Source organism: Chinchilla lanigera, unplaced genomic scaffold (assembly GCF_000276665.1).
Source record: "Chinchilla lanigera isolate Chin_1 unplaced genomic scaffold, ChiLan1.0 scaffold00050, whole genome shotgun sequence".
NCBI lineage: Eukaryota > Metazoa > Chordata > Mammalia > Rodentia > Chinchillidae > Chinchilla > Chinchilla lanigera.
In genome coordinates, this window is record NW_004955451.1 from 1,769,032 (window position 1) to 1,791,815 (window position 22,784).

At 39.5% G+C, this 22,784-nt stretch overlaps 1 protein-coding gene across 1 annotated transcript in view; it reads right to left on the bottom strand.

Moving 5' to 3' along the window:
- Positions 1-22,784, bottom strand: part of Appbp2 (amyloid beta precursor protein (cytoplasmic tail) binding protein 2) — a 68,035-nt gene that overhangs the window by 32,290 nt on the left and 12,961 nt on the right. Inside the window, exons 2-4 of the mRNA XM_005393963.2 lie at positions 14,952-15,040; positions 10,212-10,363; positions 5,214-5,337 (exon numbers count right to left, since the gene is read on the bottom strand). Coding sequence (XP_005394020.1) covers positions 5,214-5,337; positions 10,212-10,363; positions 14,952-15,040 — 365 coding nt within the window. The remainder of the gene's footprint in view (positions 1-5,213; positions 5,338-10,211; positions 10,364-14,951; positions 15,041-22,784) is intronic.

The following is a 22,784-nucleotide window of genomic DNA, read 5'->3' on the forward strand; positions in this document are numbered from 1 at the left end:
TGTAATTTGCTAAGTCCCCCCTATTATTATGTTATCCTTCTTTTATTCTTTAAAATAAATAAATAAATAAATAAATAAATAAAATAATAAATTCCTCAACAGACACTTAAACTTGTGATTCTTCTGTCTCAGCCTCCATAAATGCTGAGACTATAGGCATACACCCCCGTGCCTGGCTTTCTTATTGTTCTGGGGGGGTGTTGCTTCTTAATAGACGATTTCACTTCATTTTTCTATTTTCAATTCTGCAGTACTGGGGAATGAACTCAGAGTCACATGCTCTTCCTGCTGAGACACACGCTGAGCCCCAGTGGGTCCAGTCTTATGAGACAAGCTCTAAATTGCCCAGGCTGGCTTTAAATCTGCACCCTCTTGTCTCAGCCTCCCAAGTAACATGTGCCACCACGCCACATTTATTTTTCTACTCACTAGAAGTCCAACGCGCTATCCATTGTGCTATAGAGCCCATATTTGTTTTTTTTAGATCTCTTGGGAACTGCAATCTTTAGGTAGAGGAAATGAGACCATCTGCATGTATTGTGGTGATAATTAATTTAGTTTTAATCTTTTATTGTTATTTTTAGTTTATCATAGTTATTTACTATATTCTCTTTGCTTTGTTTTTGTTTTTTTTCTTCTGGTACAAGGAATCCAACTCACGACCTTGCGCTTGCCAGGCAGGCGCCGTGCCGCTGGGCTACATCCCCGGCCCCTATTCTCTTTGTTTATACCTAGCTTGATCGCATTTCTCATCCTTCTTACCTCCACTCCCACCGCTCAAATTTGGAAGCTCTGCCACATTTTCCATCCAAGTCATTACACACTGACCCCTAGCACTGGCGTTTGATCATTAATGATCTCACTCCTATCCTACTCACCAAGATGAGCCTTCACGACACTGCTAGTATTTCAAAAGCAGGTTGTCATGTATGCCTAATACAAAGTCATCTGAATATAACAACATGCTCCTTCATTTTCCATCTAAAGTGTTTTTGCCAGCTGATTGAAAACTGATCAAATTTTAAGGCTATACAAACACTTTAAAGGTTGTAATATTTAAGTCCTTTAACATCTAAATTACATTTTTGGGAACTTCTTTTTCTCCTCACAATTTACAAAAACAATTTTCTTCAAACTATTGATATGCTTCTTGTATATCATCACTATAACTACTCTGGAGTAATCTTGCATTAGTCTGAGATAGAACTTTCAGAGTGAGACCTTTTCTTTTTGAGACAGGGTCTTGCTATGCAGTTCAGGCTGGCCTTGAGCTTACTTTGTAGCCCAGGATGGTCTCAAACTTGCAATGATCCTCCTGCGTCAGCCTCTCAAGTATTAGGATTACAGGCGTGCGCCACCGCGCCCGGCTCCCATTTCATTTTTTAAAATAAAAATTCTGCCATGTTGCCTCTATGACTTCTTTACATTAGCACTCACCTAAGTTTCAGGTTAACATTTCTTTCCCAAATAGTGCTTTGTTGTTTAAAATAATGAATATGAATTAACATCACATAAATGTGAGAATTGTAAGGTAACTCTCTTTACTAAGAAATGTTTTTTTTTTTTGGTACCAGGAATCAAACTCAGGACCCTGCGTTTGCCAGGCAGGCGCTTATGCCACTGAGCTATATCCCCGGCCCAGCAATGGTTTTTAGAGAGGAGAAAAACCAAACTTTATGTTAATGTTTCAGAACAAACGATTCTGGGAAAACGAAACAAAACAAAACAAAACATACGGTTATGGAGAATTTCAGTTTTATGTTATTTGTAAAAATTTCTCTTTTAAACCAGGCGTGGTGGCACACACCTGTAATCCTAACACTTAGAAGGCTGAGGCAGGAGGATCGTTGAGAGTTCAAGGACAGCCTGGGGTACAAAAGTAAGCTCAAGGCCAGCCTAAATTGCATAGTGAGACCCTGTCTCAAAAAGACAAAAATAAAATTAAATTAAATTACATTTTAAAAAATTCTCTTCTATCTCCACTTTGAAAAAAATTCTTAAAATGTATTAAGAACTCCCATTCATTGTTTATTACTGTTTCTATATCATCTCCCCCTTCTTGAGACTTGTTACTATTAAACTTTTATTTGGTTAGAGAAACCCCTTGAGCGTTTTCCTCAGGTAAGATAAGATACAGGGAGGTATACTGAGTCTTGGAATAATTGGGAGTTCTTTGTTTTGCTCTAAAAGTTGGTGAGGTATAGTATTTTCTCTCAGCAATTGAGATATTGCTATAGTCTTCTATTTATCTTTGAATTTCAGAAAATTCAAACCACTGAGGACTCAGGATTCTCTTTTAATCCAAATTTAAATATTTCATTAATTTTTTTTTTTCACTTAAAAACGAGAAAAAAAAAAGTATTGAGGTAATCCACATCCATGGTTTATAGATAAGTAACAGAAAGGATTTTTCTTTTGTTTGGCACTAACGGTGACTGAACTCAGGGCTCCTCACAGAGCTACAACCCCAGCCCTTTTTTATACTTTGGAACAAAGTCTCACCAACTCACTAAACTGCCAGGTTGGGCTCCAATTTAGATGCTTCAATCTTGGGATCACAGGTGTGTGCTACCGCACCCAGCTGGAAAAGGATTTAAGATAAATTTGCTCTGCCCCATCCTCAGAAAACCAAAGACAAGCTCTGCTCTCTCAGGTGACCTCAGACAAATTATGCTCACATGGGTTGATTAACCCCTGAGGAAAAGCTGGAAAGGGGGCTAAGGAGGAGCTTTTCGGTTGTTACCTTCCAAGTATATGCTCATATCTGAGTGTTCTGTGGGTGGAAAATACTTGACGAGAAGAGGGAATAGGACTGCACAGATTAGGTATATCTCCTAAACAGTACAGTGTAACAACTACTTACAGTGCATTCACACTGTATTAGGTATTGTTCAAAAGTATAGCGAGGATGTGCCTAAGTTACATGCAAATGCTATGCCATCTTATATAAGGGCTTGAACATCTGCGGGGTTCACCGTCCATGGGTCCTAGAATCACTCATACCTACTGAGGGACAACTGCGCTATATAGTAATTGTGGTTATTTCTAGGCAAGAGGTTGGTTATGCACAGTATTTATTTTCTTCCTTTTTTTTTTGTATTTTCTGAATTTTTTTGGCAACAGAGATCTACAAGCAGAAAAAAACCTATGAAACAGGAAGCGAATAAAGGGAAACAGTCAGAGTCTGCAAGGACTGAAAAAGGACTGAAAAGGGTACCAGGGTTAGCCACAGGAGGCCAACAAGGCTCCCTGACATTTACTCTCTTTCAATGCCAGCCCGAGATTAGAAACTGTGTTTATAATACTAAATTGAAGAACATGCTCTTATTCTTGCATCAGGCTCAAAGCCCCTGGGACTGGCCAAAGGATTTCATTACCATCTATTCTGCAAAACAGTTCTTTTCCAATTTAATGAAACACACACTCAATTAATACCCCAAATTTCCTTCCCCCTAAAAAAAAAGTTAAACTGAAAACTTTAATCATTTTTCAAATAATACTAAGTAGGAGGCCAGGCGCTATAATCCCAGCTACTCAGGAGGCAGAAGCAGGAGGATCACCGTGAGTTTGAGGCCAGCCTGGGATACAAAATGAGCTCAAGACCAGTCTGAAAAGCATAGCAAGACCCTGTCTCAAAAAGGGGAAAAAAAAAGAAAAGAAAAGAAAACTAACCCTTTCGGTTAGGCTAAACCAAAATTTATATAGCACCCTTAAAATTAAAGAGAAGAAACAAATATCTAGGCAAAATAAATCATCTGATTTGGTGAATAAAAAATCAAACACGTATGAAAAGAAAACACTAGTGGCTTTTCTGTTCCAAACAAACTAGGAATGTACCTCAGCACCTTGAGTTCAATCCCAAGTATCAAATCAAATCAAATCAAATCAAATCAAATCAAATCAAATCTGGTAAGCAAAAAATGACAGATTTTCATCAGCATAACAATTCATAGGGCCAGATACTTCTCCCTTGTCCGCATACAACCCTACAACTTATCATATAGTATTTCTAAAACATACAAGAAATTATTTGTAATTCAGCTTGCACATCATAAAGTTATCTTTAGGATTTGAATGTTTCAGATAAGCCTTATATAAAAAAGGACAAATAAAACATCAAAGTCTAAAACATAAAAGAGAGCTTTACTCAATTTTAGTTTAGGTCAAAAAAGTTTTATGAAGAACCAGTTTTCTATCTCTGAAAGGTTTGCATATAACTAAATCACCACTTAAAATACCTGCCAGGCACAGCAGCACACACCTGTAATACCAGAACTCGGGAGGCGGCAGCAGGTGGACTGCTACGAGTTCCAGCCCAGCCTAGGTTACACAGCGAGCTGAAGGCCAGACTGAACCCTATCTCAAAAAAACAAAACAAAGCAAAACCAAAAACAAATGAACAAAAAGAAACACCAAATCATTAGGGCGCAGTGGTACACACCTCAGGCAGCAGAGATACAAGAAATATAACTTGAGAGCAATTAGAATGGAAGAGGCAATGCAGTGAAGCTGTCTCACAAAAACAAAGGCAGGCACACAGGCAGGCAGAAAGGAAGCCTGCCCAAGTCAGAATGTGGAGAAAAGAGAAAACCTGTATCAAAATAGCTAGGGCTACATGTGGCATATGCAAGAAAAATAAGGACAACAAAAGCTGAGATAGGCCAGGAATGGTGGCGCATGGTTACAATCCCAGCAATCGGGAGGCCGCGGCAGGAGGATTGCCAAGAGTTTGAGGCCAGCCTGGACTACATAGTGAGTTCAAGGCCTGGCTGAACTACATGGCGAGACCCTACCTAAAAAAGCTGAGATATTTCTAGATCTGCTTGTCTTTCCTTTAAGTACATCTACTAAACAAACAAGCAAACAAAATCTTCAAAGAAAACATTTATAAGTAAAATACTAAGCCTGTGCAGAATCAGTGGAAATGTAAAGAGTAAAAACTAAATCCAAGAACAAAAGTACATTTCTTGAAATCTTTTAGTATCCACTGCCTCAGTTACTAGCACATAAGCATTTAATAAACATCTACTGAATAAAGGAACACACACTCTATGAAAAAAGCAGAAAGATACAAGTGTACTTCGGAGGTGGGAGGAAGAGGCTAGGCTACAGAAACTATGACATGTGAGTATTACCACTGGGATTTATTCCAGTGCTGGAGTACAAGCAGATGAGCTACTAAATACGTAATTGCAGGCTCTGCCCCAGCTTACCTCACGCAGCACTCCACTGCGCGGAACCAGTGGAGCATCTCATCATGCAGAGTACACAGCTGAAGGCAAGACAGGAAAACCTTCTCAGCGTCACTGTACCAGCCGGCATCTGAAAGGAAGCCACCTGAGGGACAAGAAAAACAAGCAGCTTTTGTTTAGTAAATTGCCAGAAGCTAAAATGCCACATTTGTAGTGATTACCGAAAACAAAAACTCCTTATTAGTCTTGTGTTTAGCTTGAAGTAGAGACTGATGTTGAAAACTGAGCTTCAGTGGTAGAACATATGTAAAGCATGAGTGAAGCTGTAGGCTCAAATCCCAGCACCAAAAATAAATGAAAATTTAAAAGATACCGTGAGATTTTTATTAAAAAGCTTTAAATTAGAGGACTTAGGATGAGACTTTAAATAAGGAGGTAAGAGTTCTGACCTTCTAAGAAGTCTATGGACTAAAATAACCAGAAAACAAAGTAATAGACTGTGTTTCTTTATCCTACAGCATGCATTTTTTATATTTTTCAATCTCTGAAATAGAGATTTATGAGATCATAAAACTGATGGTTATTTTCTATTAATTGGTAGCGCCTTTTTTTTGGTCTTTTTGAGACAGGGTCTCGCTCTGCAGCTCAGGCTGGCCTTGAGCTCACTTTGTAGCCTCAGCTGGTCTCAAACTCCCAATGATCCTGGAGCGCTGGGATTACAGGCGTGCACCACCATGCCCAGCTAGCATTTTCTTTCTTTCTTTTTTTTTTTTTCTGTCTTTTTGAGACAGGGTCTCGCTATGCAGTTCAGGCTGGCCTTGAGCTCACTTTGTAGCCTAGGCTGGTCTCGAACTCACAAGGATCCTCCTGCCTCAGCTTCCCAAGTGCTGGGATTACAGGTGTGCGCCACCATGTCTGGCCCATTTTTTTCTTGATACCACAAATAATATGGTGTCTTAAAATGTCAAAGTCAGCTGTACATGGTGCCACACCCCTGTTATCTCAGCACTCAACTAAGGTAGGAGGATTGCTGTGAGTTCAAGGGCAACCTGGGCTACAGTTAGTTCAAGGTCAGGCTGAACTACATAGAGAGGCTCTGTCTCAACATGCTCCCCTAAATGTCTGAGTGAACAAAATATTGCATTTTGCTTAGACTTTTTTTGTGTTTAATTAAAGCTACAAGTAATCAAACAAATATTTTATTACCTGGAGAGAATTGAGCTTTATAACAACCTAGGCCCTTCACAAAAGGACTACAATAATAAGGTGATTTGTACCAAGAACACACTGCATGATGTGCTGGTTATCAGGCTGTTTCTTGACTTGAAATCTACCACTCTTGACTGTTCTTTTGATGCTGAGGCAATGTTTCTGTAAATCACATTTCTCCTTAGCCAGCTGTCTGTCTGTTAGGCTCTGCACTAAAGAGAGGGACTGCAAGACAAGAAGAGCAAGGAACAGTCCTTCCTATGCAGACAGGAACACCCTAGGGCATGCTTCTTTACTGTGGCAGTGGCAGTTCATTCCAGTAAGCAATAGTCAATTCCAGTTGCAGTTTTACAAATCCAGTTTCACAGCACCCTGTCAGCAACATCAGAACAGCTAGCCAGCCAGTCACTAATTCTCAGACTCTCTAAAATGGGCCCCCTTTTCAGAGCTCACAGGTAGTGGTACCAACCCAGCATCAGAACCTTGGAAGTGGTACTCTTCATAGTACCCTAGTTTTCCCATTTTTGTCTTTTTGGTTCTTACACTCAGAGAAAAATTTGTTATATTAAACTATTCCCACTGGGCATGGTGGCACACGCCTGTAATCCCAGCACTCAGGAGGCTGAGGCAGGAGGATCACTGTGAGTTTGAGACCAGCCTGGGCTGCAAAGTGAGCTCAAAGCCAGCCTGAACTGCATAGTGAGACCTTGTCTCAAAAAAAACCAAACAAACAAGCAAAAAAACCAAACAAACAAGCAAACAAACAAACAAACAAAACCACCTATTCCCACAATAAGAAACAGCTAGGCCTTGAAGACATTATGCTAGATGGAACAAGCTAGTCACAAGGTCCATATATTTTCTAAGTCTATTCATGTGAAATGTCTAGAACAGGCAAAATCTACAGAAACAAAGCAAACTGACAGTTGCTTGGGATGGGAGGCAAATGAGGAATGACTGCTAGTAAGTGTGAGTTTCTTTCGGGGGTAATCACTGCTCTACAGCTTAACTGTGGTAATGTTTGACTAATTCTGTGCACTTACTAAAAACCACTGAAAAAGTATACTTTATATGGATCAATTGTATAGTATATGAATTATACCTTAGTAAGGTTTTTGTTTTGTCTTTTTTAAGACAGGGTCTCACTATGTAGTTCAGGCTGGCCTTGAGCTCACTATAGCCCAGGCTGGTCTTGAACTTGCAAAGATCCTGCCTCAGCTTCCTGAGTGCTGGGATTATAGGTGTGCGCCACCACAGCCGGCTGTAAGGTTGTTACTTTAAAGAATTATCACTATACACTTCTAGAATGAAATTCTTTCATTTTTAGCATAATTTTAAGATTAAAATTGACAATGTAACTGAATTAGTTGGGATCTGTTTCTATCTCTGAGATTCTGTCTCATTACAGTGGCCAGGCTGGTGTATGTGGAGGTAATAGAAAAGCTCAAGGAACACTAACTTTCCTATCTATCACTCGTCTGCCTTGACACTGACTATCTCAAACACAGACTTTTACCTGAGCATCTGCAGCTAAGAGGATGCCATCCTTTTCTTTTCTTTTTTGAGGCAGGGTCCCACTATGTAGTTCAGGTGGCCTTGAATTTGCTGTAATCCTCCTGTCTCAGCCTCCCAAGTGCTGGGATTATAGGTGGCTGCCACCATGCCGATTTTTTTGTTGTTCATCCTTACTATTCTCCCTAATCTTTTTTTTTTTTGGTACCAGGAATCAAACTCAGGACCTTGTGCTTGCCAGACAGGCACTTATGCCACTGAGCTACATCCCCGGCCATCCTTACTATTAACTAAGTTCACAAACACTATTTTCACAGACATTCTTCAGGCAATTATTTGTTATAATATATAGGCTGTGAGGCTATTAAAGGATAAATGCTAAGGGGTCTTTTCAGCAAACAATGTTCTTAAAGAGCTGGATGTGGTGGCACATGCCTATAATCCCAGCAGTCCATGAGGTGCAGGCAGGAGGTCCACAAGTTGAAGTCCTACCTGGGCAATTTAGCAAGACCCTGTTTCAAAATAAAAAAAGAGCTAGAGATGTAGGTCAGTGGTACAGTACCTCTGGGACTGATTCGCAGTCTCTCTCACACACACACACACACACACACACAAACACACACACACACACGAATCCTCTGAAGCTCCTATAGCAAGTAAGAGACTACTACAACACACTGTTCTAAGACTGAAGGAAATGATCATGAAAATCTGACTGTAAAAAATGTGCACACACAGGCGTGGTGGCGCACACCTGTAATCCCAGCGCTCCGGAGGCTGCGGCAGGAGAATCATTGCAAGTTCAAGACCAGCTTGGGCTACACAGTGAGCCCAAGGCCAGTCTGAATTGCATAGAGAGACCCTGTCTCAAAAAAAAAAAAAGAAAAAAAGGTCTCCTTCCAAAAGCTTGGTCTATTGGGCTGAGGATTTAGCTCAGCGGCACAGTGCCTGCCTGGCAAGCGCAAGGTCGTGAGTTTGATTCCCAGTACCAGAAAAACCAACAAAAATAAAATTAAAAATAAAAAAATAAATGTACATCAAAAATGTGCACACATATGGCAGAAAACATACCCATGCACACATTAACGTGATTCTAAAAACAGTAACACTTTAAAAAAAAAAAAAAAAGAATAACACTTTATCCTGGTAGTGGTGGAGGTCATGAATATATGAAATCAATTGCATGGAAATATACACAATGAATGCAGATAAAAACTGGTGATAACTGATAAGGTCTGCAGTCTTCCTGGTTTTTATACTGTCCTACAGTTGCATATTACCACTAGAGAAGGCTGGAGGAATGTTTCAAAGGACTCTAGGTAACTCTTTTACAACTCTCTATGACTCTATTTATAATTTCAAAATAAAATTTTTTTAAAAAAATCAAGGAGTTAGCAAGAACTTTAAAAATAAATGACCTGAAAAAAAAAAAAATGGCCTGGGGCCGGGGATATAGTTCAGCGGCACAAGTGCCTACCTGGCAAGCACAAGGTCCTGAGTTCAATTCCCGGTACCAAAAAAAAAAAACAAAAACAAAACCCAAAGATAAATGGCCTGAAACACACTTATCTATATACATTTATGAAAACCATGTTACAGAAGCAGTAAAAAATACTTTATTATATATGTGGCATATAAAATTTTCATGTTTTCACTATCCTTATAACATTCCCATGAGGAAATTCAGAATAACTCTCATATTAGAAATGAGAAAACTGAGGCCCCAAAAGGATTCAGTCCCACGTCACAGCATGTAGTCAGCAGGTGAGAGAGGTTGACGGTAGCATGACATGGTAGAAAGATATGTGCTTTACACTCACACAGACACAAGATTTTAAACTACTATGTGGTCGATCTGGTTACTCAACTTTTCTGAGTCTATTTCCTCATATGTGAAATGTTAATACCACCAGTGCAATGGACTGTCTGGAGGGTTTAGGAAGATACCATTTAAATACCTACTATAGAGCCTGGCACAGATTTAAATTCTAATACATCACACACCTCATTCTTCTGATGTTTTCCTCATAACCTCCCTCTATAGACTTTGGGAAACTCCCAGAAGAACCCTTTATTGTTATCAGCTTGTTTTGTTTTGTGACAGGGTCTTGCTCTGTGGCTGAGGCTGGCCTTGTACTTACTGTGTAGCCCAAGCAGGCCTCAAACTCATGGCGAGACCCCTGCCTTAGCCTCAAGAGTGCTAGGATTACAGGCATGCGCCACCACATGCAGCTTATCAGCAGGTTTAATTCTGAGTCTGCACAAGACGAAACTTTCTCATATTTTACTGTTACATACCTAGAACAAAGCCAACCTGAATTGCTTTTTCCTTTACTGCCGCATCTGATTCTGCTATGTAAGAGCACCGTCTACTGAACGAGTAGGCCAGGACTGAAGCAACTTTAACACCATGATCCATCAAAGCCTGAAAACAATGATGAAGCAAATGTCTGAAAGAGAAGGAAAAGATTACTCAAAAAAAAAATCTTATTTTTGTCCTTTTAGAAAGCTGATTTCTTTTTTTTGGTACCAGGAATCGAACTCAGGATCTTGCACTTGCCAGGCAGGCACTTGTGCTGCTGAGCTATATCCCCAGCCCCAAAAGCTGCTTTCTTTGTAAAGAATACCACCATCATTCTCCAAGATAGAATAAAACAAAGAAGTATTCTGCCCTATAAATTATGAAACTATGGTAATTCCAAAGTTAGCTTGAGATGGCACAGTGGTGCGTGCCCATAATTCTAGCACTTTGGGAGTCTGAGGAAGGAGGACTCTAAATTTGAGCCCAGCAAGACCGTCTCCAAATAAAAAATCACTGGAATGTAGCGCAGTGCAGAGGCCCCAAATTCAATCCCCAGTACCAAAAAAAAGATAGCTTGATATCTTTACTCAGCTCATCACTGAATGATCCTGTAACACTCAGGAAAACCACACAGTATAACTTGATAGCAACAAAAGATGAAGCTAGCCTTTCATATCAGCTCTGAAAAATCAATTATAACCCAAACATAAAAAGACAACCCAGGGCCAGGGATATAGCTCAGTGGTACAAGTACCTGCCTGGCAAGTGCAAGATCCCGAGTTTGATTCCCAGTACCAAAACCAAAACAAAAGACAATCCAATTAAAACAGGCAGCCAGGTACAGTGGGGCAAGCCTGTAATCCCAGCTATTCTGGAGGCTGAGACAGGAATATCCAAAGAAGATGTATCAACAGCCAATAAACACAAGATAATATGCTTAATATCATTAGCAATTAGGGAAATGCAAATCAAAATTTGTAAGAGGGCTGGGGATATAGCTCAGCAGCACAAACACATGGCCTGGCAAGGTCTTGAGTTCGATTCCCAGTAGCAAAAAAAAAAAAAAAAAATCATAGTAAGATACCACTTCGTACCCAATAGAATGACTACAATTTTTCACAAAGTGTTGGCAAACTGGTCGGGCTGGTACATGCCTTTAAACCCAGCTACTCAGGAAGCTGAGATAGGACAATCCCAAGATTGAGGTGAGACTGGACAATTTAGCATGACTATCTCAAAAATAAAAAGGGCTGGGGATACAGTGAGGCCTTCTGTTCAATCCCCAGAGCAAGAAAAAGGTAGAAACAACCCAAATATTCATCAACAGATGACTGGATTAATAAAACACAGTATTATCCTTACAGTGGAAAATTACCCAATCATAAAAAAGAAAGTAGTGTGGACATAAACATCTTTTAAAATGTTATGCTACGTGAAAGAGTCAATAAAAAGAGCAACTGTTGTATGGTTGCATGTATATTCAATATCTAGACTAGGCAAATCCTGAGACATAAATATTAACAGTCACCCAGCATCCAAGGATGACTGTTACTAGTTTCCTTTTGGGGCAAGGAAATGTTTTAGAATTAAGACAGTGATGGTTGTAAAGTCTTGTGAATATTCTAAAAGCTACTAGGAGTTACAATTTAAGACGGCAAATTTTATGATATATGACTTATAACTCATAAAAGTATTTTAAAAAACAAAACTGTAACTAACAGAAGCACTGCTTTGGATAAAGGAGAAAAAAAACTAAGTTGTTTGCTTTTAGTCTCACAAATATCACCAAAGATTTGTTTTTGTTTTTGTCTTTTTGAGGCAGAGTCTTGCTATGCAGTTGAGGCTGGCCTTGAGCTCACTTTGTAGCCCAGGCTGATCTCAAACTCCCAAGGATCCTCCTGCCTCAGCGTCCCAAGTGCTGGGATTACAGACGTGCACCACCACACCTGGCCAACACCAAAGATTTGGACTTGGTGAAAGATAACCTACGAGATGAAAGGGGTAGGCACTCCACTACACCTATTAAAATAGCCACATTCAGAACTGCAGTCATTCAAATCATAGTAAGCTAACATTTTTTTTTCCTTTTATAGCCTTTATTTTAAATTGATGTTTTAGAAGAACAGTAAATTAAACTAACCTTTTTTAAAAAAGACTATTTTTAAAAAGCTTTTCTATAGTCTCTCTCTGCCAAAATTGAGACCTTCTCACCTATTTTTTTTTTTTTCTGTCTTGCCTTTTTGAGACAGGGTCTTGCTATGCAGTTCAGGGTGGCCTTGAGCTCACTTTGTAGTCCAAGCTGGCCTCAAACTGATGATGATCCTCCTGCCTCAGTCTCCTGAGTGCTGGGATTACAGATATGCAACACCATGCCTCCCCTATTTCTTAATTGACTTATTTATTTACTTTTGTGGTTTTTTTGAGACAAGGTGTTGCTATGCAGTATGGGCTGGCCTTGAACTCACTATGTAGCCCAGGCTGGCCTCCAACTCACAGCGATCCTCTTTGCCTCATCCTCTTTGGAGTGCTAGGATTATAGGCATGCTTCACCACATGTGGCCATATAGACTAATTTTAAACAATCAAGTAACCAAAAGGTTTTTCTATAGTCTTGGTAAACAGGTCACATTTCAGTCATCCTTGAATATTAAATTCATTTTATTTATTTACTCATCCATTTATCTTCTTATCCCTCTTTAAAAATACAAACTCCATGATGAAGGGATCTTGAAGTTCATATCCACTGCCTGGCATCTAGAACTTGGCATCTAGAACAGTACCAAGCACACACAGTTCCAGGCATTCAACAAGTATTTATTTAATTTGCTGAACAAATAAAACAACTTGACAATAATTATATTAAAGATCAGCAGTATTTTATGAAAGCATATTCTTATTACTATGATTTTTTTTTTTTAGAAATGTGGGTTAGGAAAAAGAAATGGCAGTGAAAGCAAATTTAGGGAAGAATGTAAAACAGAACAGCAAGTACAGTCAAAAGTCAGGCTGGGCGTGGTGGTGCAGGTCTGTAATCCCAGCACTCAGGAGGATCGTCGAGAGTTCGAGACCAGCCTGGGCTACAAAGTGAGCTCAAGGCCAGCCTGAACTGCACAGCAAGACCCTGTCTCAAAAAGATGAAAAAAAAAAAAAAAAGAAAGTCATCATCTCTCTGTAGCTCCTACTTCCTAATACTTACAGCAGGCAAGGTGAATTCAGCTCCCCCCCCCCGCCTTTTTAATGGAGGTTAAGAGCAGAACATATTTATTGGGGGAAAGCAAGCTTCTGTTCGAGAGACACAGAAGGGGACCCACGTGGGCTCCCATCAGTCTCCCTTTCTTCAATTAAAAATCCAACCTGCCCGAGTATTCATTTCCCAAAAGACATGGAGCTGGGTGAACACATTCTGCCTTTTTCGTCACCACCCTTCCTTGCTTGGACTGTGTAATTACTGCAACAATACCATTACAATATGCTCTGTGTATCATTTTAGCTGGTAACTCTTAAAAATGTCTTCAAACTATACTTCTAGGTATATCTGATAAATATACATATGTATGCTCACCAAAAGACATGTACAAAGATAATCACATTAACACAATTTACTTATTTATTGTTTTCTGGGATTTTTGGAGTCAAGGTCTTGGTATAAGTCCAGACTGGCCTCCAACTTGCAGTCATCCTGCCTTAGCCTCCTACAAGCCAGGATTACAGGCATGTGCCACCGTACCTGTGGCTAGCACTATTTATAATAGTTAAAAATGAATCAAGTGTTCAACATTAATAGAATTGAATAATGATATGGAACAGGGCACTGTACATATGCACTAAGATGAAAATGAACAAAGTATAACAAAGCTGATTCTTATAATACTGAGCAAACAAACAAACAAAAAACCCCGTACTCGAAAGGGCATACACCATATATATCCATCTAAAACAAGTATAATGAACCTAGTGGGGTGGGGAAGTAGTGACTAAAAAGAGTATATACTATATAAGTGTAATCATCTAAAATAAGCCAAATGAAATACTAAAAACTAAATGCTACTTTAAAATGAATTTATGGAAAGTAGGAAGGCAGCTTCTCAAACACTTAAAAACATAATTAACATATGACCCAGCTATTTGGTATATATAACCAAAAAAAAAAAAAAAAAAAAAGCAATGATTCAGAGTTACTTGAATGCCTATGCTGACAGAGGTATTATTTACATTAGCCAAATGGTGGAAAGGCCTCAAATACCCTTGACAGATGGATAACCAAAATGTAGCATATACATCCAATGGATTATCTAGCTTTACACGGGCATGAGGGTGGGAGTGGTAAGAGTTCAGCAGGAGAGACCTTGCCTAGTGTGTACAAGACCTTGAGTTCAGTTCCCAACATGGAACAGAGGAAAGGAATTCTGACACGTTATCACTTTGATGAGCCTTGCGAACGTCGTGTTAAATGAAATAAAGCCAACACAAATGGACAGGTTCTATTGGATTCCTCTTGCATGGGTACACCCAGAGTACTCAAACACAAGCAGACAAAGCCAAACGGTGCCTGCAGCAGCTAGGAGAGGAGGAAATGGGAGTTATCACTTAATGGGCACAGTTTTTGTTTGAGATGACAAAAACACTCTGTAAGTGGACAGTGTTTTTACTGTTGCATTTAACATCATTCAGTTGCACATTTAAAAAAGCAGTTCAGCATTGTGTATATTTTACCACAGTTTTTAAAAAGAACTTACCTTTTATCCAAAGCTCTCAATACTTTAGCAAAAACTTCCAATTCACAAAATTCACTACCCAATTGACATAATCGTCCCTGCTGGTAAAGCTGAAATAAAAAATGAAAAATTATTTATAAATTTATAAGCCTCCTTCCATCTGTAAGACAGTTTTTCTCCTTTCTTAACGGGAATGAAACTTCCCTTGAAACAGCACACCTACAGTAATAAAAGATGGCAGGATTTCTGGTTATGCCATATTCACTTGTAGATTCTTACCTTTTAGCACTGTTAGTGTAGAAGAATATTTTAGTACTGTAAAAAAATGTACTAAACATTTATCTCAAATATACATGCACATGGTTTAAATGAGGCAAATACTACTGCCCTTTTCTCCTCTGCCTCAACTTCAATGAATACTTTTGAATTTACATGTTATAAATGATAGTCTTGGATTTACATATGCTACATACATAATATAGCACACTGGGAGAAATTCTGATATTTTAATTCACTTATGGTCTAGGTACTTAACATTTAGCTCAGAAGATGAGAACAAGGGTTTCAAAAAGTGGTCAAAGTCTAGAGTTCATTCTCCAAATGAGTCAGTCAACTTTATTCATGGAAAACATACTACAAAGTCACCACACTCTTGGGCATAAATCTTTAGTAACAGAGGCTGGATCAAATAAGGTGCATATATCAAAGCAAATCCATAAAGGCTGCTGCAGAAAGTCCCCAAGGACTGCTGGAGAAGGGAAGGGACAGAGATTACCACATGCTCAGAAAGGGGAGGCAGAAATGTGATCTTCCTGTAATGGTTGTGTATTAACATTGAAGCCTTCAGAAGGGACGATTTGTTATTCTCGGAAATGTCTGTTTTTCAGCTACAGAAAAATAAGAGATTCTGGGAATATTCACAGTAAAATTCATTACGATTAATCATTGTCATATTCACTTGTCTATTAACCAAATACAGAATAACTCAGGGAAAATAAAGTTGAGAATTTATAACCAAATTCCTGTTTGTGAACTAAACAATGTGACTAAACTTTTGATTTGGAGCAAAATCACACGGTTATCAAGATAAATATATACACATACTCCAAAAACACTTAAGATAAAAAATTTAGCTTCTTACCAAAATAAATGACTCATCATTACCAAACCTAAGGCTCTTTTATAAGGCAGATGAAAACAAGTTACGTAACAATTTTGCCTGTGCTCAACAGTTGAATAAAAAAAAAAAAATCAAATTCAATTTTATGTGTTCTACAATGTAAAGTACCGCTTTAATAACTGAAAATTGTATATCAGGCTAAATGAGATTTGAAAATAGAATTTGGGAAAGTTACTGGTTTATGGTTTGAAAATATGCCACATAATAAAATCAGCATTTTACTGAGATGTTTACTATTTCTAGGTAAAAATGGGTTTACATTTAAACTATGGGAAGAGGGGACTGGGCTTCAGTGCCTGAGCACTTTCCTAGCATAAAGCCCTGGGTTAGATCCCCAGTAGGGGTGAGGGTAGGGGACCTGAGGGAAGAGCAGGATGAGTGGGCAGGTAGTAGTTCACTGGTTTCATCCTTACCTTACCAAATTTATTCCAAACATGTAAATTTATAATTTTTATGAACTAAAGGGACTGCTGGATACCAACTCAAATAAAAAATAGCATTTAATCCTTATAGAGATCTTATATGAGCCAGGTATTTTACTCAGTATTGTTCATTAAGTCAGCTTGTCTTCATACAGGTAGGTAAACTGAGGCACACAGCGTTAAATAACCTGTTTAAAATTGTGTGATTAGGAAATGGCATCATCAGGTATGGTGGCACGAGGCTGTAATCCCAGCACTCAGGAGGCTGAGACAGGAGGAGCGCTACATGTTCGAGGCCACCCTGGGACACACAGTGAGTTCAAGGCCAGCCTGAACTATACAGTGAGACCCTGTCTCAAAAAAAAAAGAAATGGGGGGGCTGGGGATTTAGCTCAGCGGCAAAAGCGCCTGCCTGGCATGCGCAAGGTCGTGAGTTCGGTTCCCGGTACCGGAGAAAAACCAAAAAAAAAAAAGAAATGGTGAAACCAGAATCCGACCCCAGCAGTTTGTCCCCACATCTTCATTCTTACACTGCACTGTTGCTACAATGTAACAAGATATAAATATTAAATGGACAATTTAAAACCTTTTCATAAAAAATAACAGCTAAAGATTAATCTCTTTTAAATGATCCATCCTAAGAAGCAAAGCTTAGAGAAGAGGAAATTGATTGAGGCTCTAGGTTCTATAATGACTCTCATACTTAATTTTTCAGACATGATTTGTTTAAGTTTCTTATAACAATGTTTATATTCTTTATCTAGAGAATAGTGAAACTTTTAATAGGCCACAGACTACTTTTAGCTGTTAGTACCTCAAAGAAAATAGGTAAAAATCAAATTACCACCACATATAAAAACAACAGAAACAGATCTTAATATATGTAATATTATGACAAAAGAACCATATTCTATTTTCCTTTCTTTTTTTTTTTTTTTTTTTTTTGGTCTTTTTGAGACAGGGTCTCGCTATGCAACTCAGGCTGGCCTTGAGCTTACTCTGTAGCCCAGGTTAGTCTCACACTTGCAACGATCCTCCTGCCTCAGCCTCCCAAGTGCTGGGATTACAGGTGTGTACCACCATGCCCAGCAAAAGAACAATTTTCAAATCACCAAGAAAAAAAAATCAGCTAGTAAAAAGTTCATTAAAAAAGTGGCAAGAGATATCTACCTAATAAAATACATTCCCAACTTATTAAAATTTTAAATGTTAAAAAATTAAATCATAGCAATGAAATTAAAAGCTGCTTTGGAACACTGCCTCTGTGTTTGTGTGTGAGCACTCAGTACGGACTAAAACCAAGGCCTCATGTGAGTCAAGTACTCTACCACTAAGCTACACCTTCAGCACTTAACATTGCCTAACAATTGTATCACATAAAAATCAAGAGCCACACTATTACTTAAAAATTTAAGAATGGCCGGATGTGGTAGTACAAACCTATAATCCCAGCACTCTGGAGGCTAATGCAGGAGTGTGAGTTTAAGGCCAGCCTGGGCTATATAGTGAAACCCTGTCTTAAAAACAAACGAACGCACCAGGCGTGTGGTGGCACACACCTGTAATCCCAGCACTCGGGAGGCTGAGCAGAAGGATCACTGCAAGTTCGAGACCAGCCTGGGCTACAAAGTGAGCTCAAGGCCAGCCTGAACTGCATAGGGAGACCCTGTCTTAAAAAGACAAAAAAAAACAACAACAAAAAAAAAACAAAAATAGTAACTTTAAGTGTTCATGAATATAAAATACTATAAGCACAGTTTTAAAATACAACAATATTAAATACGATATTAATAAACCTACATGTGTATGACTTAGAATCTAATGTACAAGGAGGCTTAAGAAAAAGATGTACTGCCTGTGATGTTTTTAGAAGCCAAGGTTTCCAGGAACAAAAGTAAAACTCTTGTAAGAAAAGAAAAAGTAACTACTGCTGGGATGATGCAAGACGGCCCCAAGCCCAGAGAACTCTTTGAGAAAGAGTGAAGGGAGTGAAAGGCTTCCCTAAAGCCAGATTTTGAACGAGCACATGGGCTTCCCAAGTCAATTCAAAACTACCACAAACAGAGTGAAAAGCTTAGTATTAACATTAAATTAGCCTACAAAGTAATCTACTGTAATTCCAAACAGCAAAAATTCACGAAGATTCACAAAAAGATATAAAGGAAATTTAGTCCAAAACTGTGGTCTAAGAAAAACTTCGAAAGCCACACAAACAAGCACTCGAGCACTCATACACGCAGGGAAATGCTTGCATCGCACTTATGTTTGGAACTGCTTGCCAGTCATCACACCGTGAGAAACCCCCAACATGAAAAGCACCTACTATCAGTGAAAATTTGACTACGATATAGGAAAAGTGAACAAGTGCTCCAAAAGTTTGAATAATGTAATTTCACCTGTTTTAAATGTTGTGTAAGTATGTTGTATATGAGTATGTATAAAAATCTGATACGAGTCAATAAAATGTTTACAACTACAGTGTAGGATTTACGTCTCAAAATTTTCACCTCTATTGTCATCACTTTCTCCTGGACTACTATAAACTTTTGGTAGAATTAGTCTCTCTATTATCACTCTTGCTCCTCTCTAATCTCCACACAGTAGCCAGATGAGCTTTTTTTTCAGGTGAGCTTTTAAAAAAGTAACTCATATCATGCCACTGCCTTTTTAAAAACTTCTCAATGACACTACCTTTCACTTAGCCATAGCACAAAATCTTTAATGTACCTACAAGTTCCTAAGCCACCTGACATATGCCTACTCTTCTGACTTCATCTTTTCCTGTTCTTTTTGCCCTGTCCCCCACTCCTGTCACCTAAGCTTCCCTATAGCTCATGACTTTTGTCTTTTTGAGACAAGGTCTCTTTAGGCAGTTCAGTCTGGCCTTGAGCTCACTTTGTAGCCCAGGCTGGTCTCGAACTTGCAATGATCCTCCTGCCTCAGCCTCTCGAAAGCTGGGATTAGAGGTGTGCGCCATCACGCCTGGCTGCTCATGACTTTTGTTGTATAAATATCTTACTATCTCTACATGAAGCACCAGTTCTGTGATTTTTTTTTTGCCTCTAATAAATTTTAAAAATTTAAACATTCACCATATATTTTGATCCCTCTTGGCACATTGAACATTTTCTGGATGAATACTGGATGCTACTCAGGACCTCAGGAAAAACAAAAACTCAAGACATAGACTCTACTCAGGAGTTTGTAACAGCCAAACAATAACTGTTCAGTTCAATATAGCTATTCTATTTTTATGGAAACTTCCCAGAGGTTGGTGTGACACTAAGGGAAAAACTCCAATTTCAAACATAGTTTTTATTGCCCCCCAATCAGGATATACAGATACCTTCAAGAGAAGATTTAATAGGCAGTCTTATGTCCTATCTTTATAGCAACCATAGAACATAATACTAGTACCTAATGGAACAGCAACCTTAATTTTTTCACTTATTCTCAGTATAACTGCTTAAATTAATAGACATAAATGGGTATTTCATATTTATTTATTTATTTTTGGTACCGGAATCAAACTCAGGACCTTGCGCTTGCCAGGAAGGTGCTTATGCTGCTGAGCTACATCCCTGGCCCCATATTTCATATTTTAACATGTGATCTTTTTTTTTTTTTTTTTGGTCTCTGAGACAAGGTCTCCATATGCAGCTCAGGCTGGCCTTGAGCTCACTTTGTAACCCAGGCTGGTCTCAAACTCGGCACAATACTCCTGCCTCAGCCTCCCGAGTGCTGGGATTATAGACGTGTGCCACCACGCCCAGCTAATGTGATCTTTTATCAAGTACTATGGCACATTCATTACACGAAACTCTTAAGCTTACTGTATTTGTTATGTTTTTGTGGCTTTTTTTAATAGCAAAGGCAAGAATATTACAACTAAGAGCCAGCAGTAGAACACAATCCAAATTCCATCCCTTTGGAAGGAAGCAGGAGGATCACAAGTTTGAGCCCAACCTGGGCAGCTTTGCAAGACCTGTCTCAAAAGATAAAAAGGGCTGGGAATGTAACTTACTGCAAAGGCTCTGAGTTCAATCTCCAGCAGCACAAAAACACAAAACATACAAAAATCCCTAGGAACATTCTCTATTCATTCATGGTGTTAGAGATCAAACCCAGGGACTTACCCATGCTGAAGCATGTGCTCTACCACTATGTTACATCCTCAGCCTTGATTTTGACTTGACAAGTATCAGAAATACTTGCATAACGTACTATGCCAGGTTTGGGGGATGTAACACAACTATAATGTCAATAAGGGTAGTTCTCTATTCTAAAAAACACTAAAATGTATCAGATCACAAAAATAATGTTCACAAATTCATAATGAAGGTAGTCACACAGCTTTAGAAATACCAAAGAAATACACACTCCAAGAAAGAACTTCAGTTGAGTAATGCAGAAGAATGGGAGTAAACAGCAAAGGAAAATCCAGAATACCACAAAGTAACTTCTATATGAACAGCTGGATTTGAAGCCAAGAGCAGAAATACCATAGTTGCCAAAAATTAAGAAAATACAAACTTGAAAATAGCTGGAGGGAAAAAAAAAAGTTTCTGCCTCTGAATAGTTTTAGTCTAGAGCAGCAAAGACCAAAAAGAACCTAGGGAGCACATTCTATAAGAGACCTAGAGGTTAAATATCTGTCCAAGCAGGGAGTACAATGACCAGAACTCTCCCATCTCAGTAAAAAGTCTCCCATGAAAAACAAACCTACACGGGGCTGGGGATTTAACTCAGTGGCACAGCGCCTGCCTGGCAAGCGCAAGGTCATGAGTTCGATTCCCGGTACTGGAAAAAAAACAAAAAAAAAAAGAAAAAAAGAAAAATAAACCTACAGGCTAGGACACATGTCGAGGATGCAGTTAAAATTCATAGTATCTACATAGTGCTAATTTAAAGACACTAACCCCAGAAACTGGCATTTAAAGCTGGCCTGAAACCAATGGAGTCCCCACAGAAACAAGTGTAAAAATACCCAGGTGTTAAGCGATGATGAAATGTTTTATTATTGATCAGTGAAATCTAGACTGCAGGACAAAGGAAACTAGTTCAACAAATTAGTTGCAGACAGGGCCGGGGATATAGCTCAGCGGCACAGCGCCTGCCTGGCAAACATGAGGTCATGAGTTCAATTCCCAGTACCAGGGGAAGAAAAAAAAAAAAAGAATGTGGATTTCAAATTAGTTGCAGACAAAAAACCACCTCCAACCTTGCCCCATCTAATATGTAATCAACTATAATATCCCCCCTCCAACAGAGATGTAAAGTGAACCTACAGAGAGACTTAAGAGATACATCCCCAGCACTCATAAGGCTGAGGCAGGATTCTGAGTTCAACATCAGCCTGAGTTACACAGTGAGACCCTGGTGAAAGAAAGAGAGCAGGAGAGGGAGGGAGGAAGGGAGGAAGGAATGAAGGAAAGAAAGAAGGAAAGAAGGAAAAAAGGAAGGGCTGGCTGGCTAACAAGGAAAGAGAGTAGAGGAAAATGTTAACTAACAACTAGTTGTAGGGCCTCCAGGCCAGCCCCCTGGTCACGCAGGAACCCCGGAAGCCACGCAGCAGGGAGCGCCGGCCTCAAGGCCGGCTCCCAGCCTCACAGGCACCCGGGAAGCTGTGAGCAGTGTGGGCTGGTGCGCACCAGCCCTCAAACCAACCACCACTGCACAATTGAGAACTATCGTGGCACAGAGAAGTAATGACACAATTGGCCTACCACACACTGGCTGCGGAGGCCCACCTGCGGACGTGCGTGAATCATTCCAACATGGAGAAACCCCTGGGAATACATGCCACACAACAGGTCACTCTTGTCCCTCCCATTGAGAAACAGAAAGGTCCACAGTCAGTGGAGGAGCTGCTGCTGAACAAGAACTCAGAGAACATGAGAATACAGACTAAGCCCGAAGAGTCAGAGGTCTACTGGACCGGCATCAGGGAGCCATTCGGAAGCTGTAAACCAGGAGGACCTTGTGCAATACCTGGGGAGACCTCCTGGAAGCCATTCTTCCCCTGACAGTACAGGCTGCAGTGGAAGAGAGCATGGAGCTCTGGAGAGGTCTGCACCTAGATTCCTGCTGCCTGTGCTGATAGTTGGGGAGAGGACACTAACTGGTTGTGAGGTCCCAATGCAATGGGAGGCTGGAGAGAAAAAGCTACAAAATATGGCTTTTGCCCCAGATTGCTGACTTGAGATGTTTGTAAGAATTGCCTCCTCAGTATTCTATAACTGTGATGAGGAG